This window comes from Rhizopus microsporus, assembly GCF_002708625.1.
Source record: "Rhizopus microsporus ATCC 52813 unplaced genomic scaffold scaffold_9, whole genome shotgun sequence".
Classification (NCBI taxonomy): Eukaryota; Fungi; Mucoromycota; class Mucoromycetes; order Mucorales; family Rhizopodaceae; genus Rhizopus; species Rhizopus microsporus.
Genome location: NW_019671924.1, coordinates 992,468 through 1,000,451, shown reverse-complemented (window position 1 = coordinate 1,000,451; position 7,984 = coordinate 992,468). Strand labels below are relative to the sequence as shown.

Here is a 7,984-nt window from a genome sequence, read left to right as displayed (position 1 = left end):
AACCATAGTAACAAGAACAAGTACATTTTTAATTTCAGCCTTGTAAAAATCACATGATAAAATATGCTTGAATAAATTAAGAGTGAGGCTGTTGTATTTCATGCTGTTTCTTTGTACAACTCCATTTATTTTTGTTTTTGGGTCTATTATCGTCATCTTTCGATACGCTATTCAGTCAAAAGTTAAAGGGCGATATTCCGGGGAACACACGGCAACGAGAGAATAGTCAAAAAGAGCGTATAAAGCAATCAAACCAAAAGCCATGTCTGATTTCAAAAAAAGGACTAGAGAAACAGTAAAGGTTCTAAGCTCTAATTTCTCTCATTTAAAAGTATAGACAAAGAAGAATGTGTCAGAGATTAGTATCTTGTCATTTGATATGCAAGAAATGAGGGTTTATTCTATAATTAAAACTCTTCTGTGAGTGACTCTATTAAATAATGCTCTTGAAGTGGTCGGATGATGTTTAATAAACTCTCTCCTGACATGATGTTCTCTAATTCATATAATGTCAAATTGATTCTATGATCCGTTACACGATTCTATATTAAGAGAATAAGCAAGAAGGGGAGTAAATGCTTATAAATGGACTTGCCTGCGGATAATTATATGTTCTAATCTTTTCTGATCTATCGCCTGTACCAATCTGTTTATTCCTAGATTCTCTTCTATTCTGCTCTGTCTTTATACGCTCTTGTTCATATATCTTTGCTCTGAGCACTTTCAACGCCTTTTGCTTATTCTTATGTTGAGATCGTTCATCCTGCATGGAAACGACTAAACCTGTTGGAATATGGGTAATTCTGACTGCACTGTCTGTAGTATTGACATGTTGACCACCTGCACCCGAGGCTCTATAGACATCGATCTTGAGATCTGAATCACGGATTTGTACTTGAACCTATAGTGATATAAATAAATAGATATTGATAAAGTCAACCTTTTCCTTACTTCTGTTGGTTGAGGCATAATGGCTACTGTCACCGTCGAAGTGTGGATTCGACCTTGAGATTCTGTAGCAGGCACACGTTGCACTCTAAGTTATTAAACATAAACATATGTTTCTTTCTATTTCTTTGTATATATACCTGTGTACTCCTGATTCATATTTCAACAATCCAAATACGTTCTTGCCCCCAACATTGACTGTAATATCCTAGAAAGCCATCAATATATAGTTCATTTACAACAAATGAATAATTTACCTTGAACCCTTTACTGCCTGTTTCTTCAGAACAAGCCAATACTTCCCATTTCCATCGTTGTAGTTGAGCAAATCGTTCGTACATACGTGCCATATCTGCCGAAAAGATCGACGCCTCATCACCACCTGCTCCTGCTCGAATTTCCAATATGGCACTTGTCTCGTCTGCAGCATCCTTGGGTGCTAATTGAATAATGATGTCTTTTTCGAGTGCCTTAATCTGATCTGTCATTTCTTCATACTCTTCTTTGGCCAATTCTTGCATCTCTTCATCACCTGTTGATAAAATAGTACCGAGTTCTTGTAGATCTTTTATTGTTTTTTGCCATCGATCAAACAATTCTTTTGTCTCGGTCAGCGACGCAAGTTCTTTTGATGCATTTGCAAGCTCTACAGAGTCAATCTCGTTACTGTTGTTTAACTGAGAAATGATGGTATCATGTCTTTGGGATAGTCGTAATAGTTTGTTTTCAAGTGTTGGCGTGATCCTAGAACTCGGTGCAACTAGTAAGTATATATGTATATATTAGCTTCTTTTCTGTTTTCATAGTAATCTATTACAGCAACCTTTTGTTGAATATCGAGCTACAAATTGAAAAGACTTTCTAAACATAAAAGAAAAAGAGAAAAGAGAGGGGTGATATCAAAGTCACACAGTAATTTTAATGCTCTTTTTTCTGTCTTTCTTTCTTTTCTCTTTTTGCAAATAAACAATGAATTCAACTACAGTTTTTGCTAATGCAACATTTGAAGAAATTCTAGACGATCTTTCAAGGTAAATAAATCTATACTTTAGCTTATATCTGATTCTTCCTCTTTTTTGTATAGCCGTTTTATCATCAACGTACCAGAAGCGGAGCTTGCTTCAGTGGAACGTATCTGTTTCCAAGTAGAACAAGCCCACTGGTTCTATGAAGACTTTATACGCGAAATTAAGCCAGATTTACCTTCATTTCAACTAAAGACGTTTTCTGCAAGAAATATCCTTTTTAATATATACACATAGAAAAAAAAACCTTTGTAGCTTTTTATCCTTAACTCTCTAATTACTTTTCAAGCACTGTCCTCTACTTCATCAATGGGCTCACGAACACGAACGTGCCTATGCAGACTTTATGCAATACCGATTTCGTATTCCTGTTTGTGGAGCCATTATTCTCAATACGAATCTAGACAAGTGTGTTCTCGTGAAAGGATGGAGTTCAAAATCAGGCTGGGGATTTCCAAAGGGAAAAATCAACCAAGATGAAGATTATGACTGTTGTGCAATTCGAGAGGTTTGTATCCTATTTTTATATTATTTACTCCCTTCTAATGTACGCATCAGGTGCTCGAAGAGACTGGATTCGATATTGGTCCCTTGTTGAAAAAGTCAGATTATATTGAACTGACAATGAGAGAACAGAGAATCAGGTTATATATCATTCAAGGTGTACCCGAAGATACCCAGTTTACTCCACGTACAAGAAAGGAGATTAGTGTAAGATTGTCCCCCCCCCCCTATTGAATATACACTTAGGCTCATGCACAATTAGCAAATATCTTGGATCAAATTAGACGATTTGCCTACTTATAAAGCAGAGCCTCGTCACGGAAATGGGGCATCCAACTATGTGAAAGCAGGCCCATATAGATTTTATATGGTTGTACCTTTTGTCAGGTATATATTTATATAAAGATTATCTCGAATGGTTTATCAACGTGTTTATGTAGTAAATTAAAGCATTTTGTAAATCAGCGTAAAAAGACACTTCGCAAAGCAAACGACAAGAACAAAGCAGCTTCTCCACGAAAATCAATCCAGCCCTCCAATCTATCATCACCGAAATCAAATGACTCATCAGATGCACTGAAGTCGCTTCTCGGCGTAGATGGCATAAAGTTCCCTACGGCATCGCCTGCAGTCTCACAGCCTCATCCTAGCCATCCACCTCCATTGACAGGCACCAATTTGCTACAGGAAATATTTTCGTCTCATGAGTCAACAACAGAAGAACAAACAAACGAGATGGGGGCACACAGAGCTTCGATTGTTGAACAATTATTGAAAGGAAATTTACCGATTCAACAACAACAACAACCCACTCCATCCACGAGCGAGACGGTGCGTAGAAACTCACTGTTGAATGTATTACAGGGTAGTAGAAACACGGAATCCGTCAAGTTGGATCCGATACAGGCGCTCTTTCAAGGAAATGTCCAAAAAGTTTCTGACACAACTTCAATGTATTCACATAACAATTAAATGATAATAATAAATCTACAAGTCTTTAGCTGGAGAACCATTGTTCCCACTTTGCCTTGGCTGCTTCTTTAAATCTGACCATGATACTGTCTACATCATCAAGAGCAGGTCGAATGTCAAGGTGAAAGACAGGTACACCAGGTACATCTTCAGGCGCTTCGTAATAATCAATCACATACCTTCTTGTCTGTCCGCAGCGACTGACATACCAGTCATGTCTATCAAATGGTTTTGGTGCACTATATTCATGCATGTCAGCATTACATATTTGTATTCTTGATATAAACAAACCCCAAAAGTGAGTGCCATCTAGCCTTGGGCGTCAGTTCTTTAGGTCGACCCTGGAATTTTGACAAGTATGGATCCTCTGTACAATCACTAAAAAAGAAATTAGCCTTTTTTTTTTTTCTATTTTCATCCAAAGAGAGACATACCATTTGTATTTCTTTTCCCACTTTAAAACCTCTTGCCATGCTTCCTCATTTAAAAAGTTATGAATATCCACCATTGTCTCAATCTCATCCTCAGGGGTCTCCCAGCCCTTTCGACGAAGAGCGTTATAAAACTGTTGAGGACTGGGGTACTCCCACTTGGCCTCACTGTCTTTAGATTTCGGAATGGATGAAATCACTCGTTCGGTAGGGAGATCGATCGTTTGATCAGGTTGTTTGGTCTGTGTGAGCTGAGGCATCATGTTGTCTTGATTTACTTGAGCAGAATTATGCATGGGACAGCCAGAGGGTATTTGTGAGGGCTGAGGCATTGGTTTCTGTGGCTTTTCCTTTTGGTGATTGACTGGGCAGCCGCTTTCTGGCTTCTTTTGTTCTTGATGCATGGGACAACCTTCGGGTACTGACATGTTTAAGATAAAAATAAAAAATAAAAAAAAAAACAAATAAAAAGCCACATTGACACCCAGCTGTCCTGCATTTTAAATAACGCTCTTAACCTGTTTACTGTAAAAAACGAATAGAAACAAGCAAGTGTTAGCAATGACAAAAGAGACGATATGAGGAACCATAGAACTTAAATGGAGTTTGAAGGCAGAGCCATAGTGGTGTTCTATACGCATTTAAAAGAATAATTACAAGGCACATATGCAGGTGTCCTTTAAATAAAGCTATTCACTACAAGACAGTCTTTGACTATTCAGTGCATCTATTTATGAAGTACAGCTGGCTTGATAAACGTTTTTTCTTTTTTATTCTCAATTCTATCAGAGACACATATCACAAGCAGCCAATGACCCTCAAATGTTAACAAATGACTCAAAAAAATCCTGAGCAAATTTCCTTTTTGAAAAAGTATTTTTTAGTCTGTCATCCTAAATGTAAAAAATACCTTAAAAACTATCGTAATAATACAATTGTTCCAACGCCAAAGGGCGGCTCATTTTCTCAAAGTTCGTATTGACGATTAAGAATGATTTATTTGATAATAATTTTTAATGGCCGATGAATACATAGCATTTTCATGCTGTACTGCCCGGGTCATATCGCAGTGAGAAGAAATGAAAAAACCTTTTGGGATTAAAGGGAAAATGTAAAAGTGTTACGTATTAGGGATGGTAATTAACTATCTGAAAATTTTTGCTGAATGTAACGAAGACATTTGACAAAGGGTTTACCAAGGTGGTTTGAAGCTTCAGGGAACTAGGAGTGAGCTAAGTAGTCCATTTCGAGTAATATTGCACATATGGAAGGCCAACGAATGAGCCAAGCATCGACTGATTTTCTTGCTTTCTTGGTAAGCAGTGTTAGTGATAAGAGGTTCAAAAGCTAGGAAAGTGAATCGTCAATAGATTTGGACATCTGAAGGCGGTTGTGCATATCTAAACAAGAAAAACTACGCTGACGTGAAAAAAGTTCATTTGGATGAAAGGGACAGGCGTGGAGTTTACCAAGAGGTAACCAGCCAAGTCGCCATCGCACGCAGCGAGGCCGTTCACTTCTTGTCATTGGTATCCGAAGAATAGGGCCGACAATTAGATCATTATGGCAGTGGGACAGACGTTTAGAATGTTTTTCTTGAAGCTTCGAACGGTGGTTGTCAATCAAAAGCTGTCTTCGTTTTCTAATAAAGTTACTATAAGACATAATTTCGAGATATTCATTGCTGAATGATGTCCATAGAGATGATTTGGATAGTTGGGGCCATTTCGAGATACGCTGTGATTGTATGTATGGTAGCAATTTTGTTAATAATGCATCGTCGGGTAGGAAGGAGGTTCTGAAAAGAAATTGTGCCTGAAGTATGGAAATACGATCCTTCATGTTTGGTAAATTTGTTAAGTGTAACATTGCCTTGGTAGAGGTGAAGGGTCGTCTGCCGAAGATTTGACAAATGCATTGGTTTTGGCAATTTTCGAGAGATTGAATTTCTCGTGAATTGAAGAATCACTTCGACCGAAACATCTTCAAACATATTGTATAAGAGGGCTAGCAAAGACGTTGGTATGCTTGGAGAGTTCATTCCATATGATGTTACGATCAACCGTATCATAGGCTGACTTAATGTCGAGAAAGGCCAGCGCTGGACTGTAGTGTAAATATTTGCGGTGATATAACTGACATAGTTCTGTTAAACAGAGCACTTGGTCAAGTGGCCCCCTAGACTCACGGAAGCCTCCTTGGGCGACATCTAGTGTAGGACCGGTGTTAAGTAGCTCAGGTTGTATACATTTTTCTAGAATTTTACGAAAAACTGAGGTCAAGCTAATTGGTCGGTAATTACTTGGATCAGATGGATCACCTTTTTTATGGAGTGGAACTATCTGACTAATACGCCATAATTGAGGAGTATATGATCATTGCCAGCATAACTGGAATAGATAAAGGAGAATTGGAGATATGATATATAAAAGTGGTAGAATCATTTCGCTTGTGATGTGGTCAATGCCAGGTGCCTTTTTTCGTGGGAGGTCTAAGATTACTGATTTAATTTCATCCAAGTTAAACGGAAAATTCACATTGGTTGTCGTACCTAAACGAATCCCAGTTGACTCTACTTCGGCCTCCAATGTGATATGCTCTCTGAGCCACGCTTTATTTTCCTTATATGATAATTATAATAAAAATTCCCTTTCTTCCCTATATCTTTCTAAGCCGCACATTCGTGGATAAACTATGACTAATCCGATTAACAATAATGAACAAAGGACATACACCGAAGACGAAGTTATCGAATTACTTAGACGAGTCAAAACTGCCGAGCAAGCAGAGATTCAAAAAGCCAGAGAAGAACGACAACTACCAGTGGGGATCACTTCCTCTTTGGACAACCTTACGAAACAACAACACCAAGATAATTTCAAACGCTACAAACGAGAAATTACTAAATACCACCACGACGAGTGGACTGTGGCCGAAGAGATCAACAAATCCTTCATACCAAAACTGAAACAATACACTGTTGACACAACTCAAGTCGTTAACGCTCACTACAAAGGAGCGGAGAACAGCAGGTTACACGGAAGAGCAGCAACCGAAATTTATGAACAGCTCTCCATCATCCAAGCAGGAGAAATCTCAGCAGAAGAAGCTCATCAACTTTTGAACGAAGCCATTGAAAGCGCCAAAAGACTTGCAGTTCACGCCTGGATCCAAGGTGTACAGCATGATGAAGATGCTAAAGACTACGCCATTAGAGCACTTAAATCACCCCCAAGTCTTAAACACTTGGAAACAAAAGAATCAGGCAACAAACGAGAAGCATTTAGTGAAGATTTTATCACCATGTACTACGAAGCCAACTACCAGCAACGAGTACTTAGAGCAGCCACCACCAACATGTCAAACGGAAGAGGTCGAGGAGGATATTCAACTTCCTCACATTGGAACAACAATAGGGGAGGACGTGGATACTTTGGACGTGGTGGAGCAAAAAACTACTTTGGAAGGCGGGGACGTGGGAACCCAACCTTCCACCACAACAACAACTTTTCTAACAATTCTCACAGTACAACACCAACAGACCTTTCAACACCAAGAAATTCCAGCCACCAGTAACACCAAACTCATTCCAGGTAACACAGGATCATATATCGTCTCCAGCACCACAATCAACACCACTACTCCAACAACAAATAACGACACCAACGTCGAACTATACTATTCCATCAGACGGAATTCGTCCGGGCGGCCGACTTCGACAGTTTTTGAATTATTGGAAGACAATAACAAATCACCCTTGGCCCATATCGGTGATTCAGCATGGTTACAAAATCCAATTTACAAAAACGCCAATCTCATGGAAGAACCAGAGACAACAAACAATAACGGAAGATCAATTTCACATCAACGAAGCAATTCAGAAATTTCTGAATGGAGGTATGATAGAGAAATCACCAACACTGGACCGACGATTCCTCTCCAAATTCTTTACATTACAGGAACAGACCAAGAGAAGACCGATTTTGGATTGTCAAAAGTTAAACTCTTTCATTCAAGTAGAACATTTCAAAATGGAAGGAGTTCCAGCGTTAAGAGAATTGATAGAAAAAGACGATTATATATGCAAAATAGACTTAAAAGATG

At 38.6% G+C, this 7,984-nt stretch overlaps 5 protein-coding genes across 5 annotated transcripts; 2 read left to right on the top strand and 3 right to left on the bottom strand.

Annotated features, from left to right (window-relative positions):
• Positions 1-407: 407 nt before the first annotated feature.
• RHIMIDRAFT_287868 (peptide chain release factor 1 PrfA) lies at positions 408-1,645 on the bottom strand (the record flags this gene model as incomplete). The annotated part of the gene is made up of 6 exons (XM_023613514.1): positions 408-542; positions 596-901; positions 952-1,036; positions 1,089-1,156; positions 1,206-1,594; positions 1,627-1,645. 6 exons carry the CDS (start codon positions 1,643-1,645, stop codon positions 408-410), a joined length of 1,002 nt encoding a protein of 333 aa, XP_023466083.1.
• A 272-nt stretch (positions 1,646-1,917) lies between these two features.
• Positions 1,918-2,880, top strand: RHIMIDRAFT_287867 (decapping enzyme complex catalytic subunit; the record flags this gene model as incomplete). The annotated part of the gene is made up of 5 exons (XM_023613513.1): positions 1,918-1,979; positions 2,033-2,093; positions 2,263-2,481; positions 2,532-2,684; positions 2,740-2,880. 5 exons carry the CDS (start codon positions 1,918-1,920, stop codon positions 2,878-2,880), a joined length of 636 nt encoding a protein of 211 aa, XP_023466082.1.
• A 581-nt stretch (positions 2,881-3,461) lies between these two features.
• On the bottom strand, positions 3,462-4,315 carry RHIMIDRAFT_143874 (cytochrome c and c1 heme-lyase). Its single transcript, XM_023605730.1, has 3 exons — positions 3,884-4,315; positions 3,741-3,827; positions 3,462-3,688 (listed from the first exon to the last, which is right to left on the bottom strand). The coding sequence occupies exons 1-3, from the start codon at positions 4,306-4,308 to the stop codon at positions 3,475-3,477; spliced, it is 726 nt and encodes a 241-aa protein (XP_023466081.1). The 5' UTR covers positions 4,309-4,315; the 3' UTR covers positions 3,462-3,474.
• Positions 4,316-5,227: 912 nt separating this feature from the next.
• Positions 5,228-5,722, bottom strand: RHIMIDRAFT_238182 (uncharacterized protein; the record flags this gene model as incomplete). Its single annotated transcript, XM_023608904.1, has 1 exon — positions 5,228-5,722. One exon carries the CDS (start codon positions 5,720-5,722, stop codon positions 5,228-5,230), a length of 495 nt encoding a protein of 164 aa, XP_023466080.1.
• An 810-nt stretch (positions 5,723-6,532) lies between these two features.
• RHIMIDRAFT_284748 (uncharacterized protein) lies at positions 6,533-7,415 on the top strand (the record flags this gene model as incomplete). Its single annotated transcript, XM_023613205.1, has 1 exon — positions 6,533-7,415. A coding segment is annotated over exon 1 (636 nt), but the record flags the coding sequence as incomplete, so codon positions are not given.
• Between the last annotated feature and the right edge of the window lie 569 nt (positions 7,416-7,984).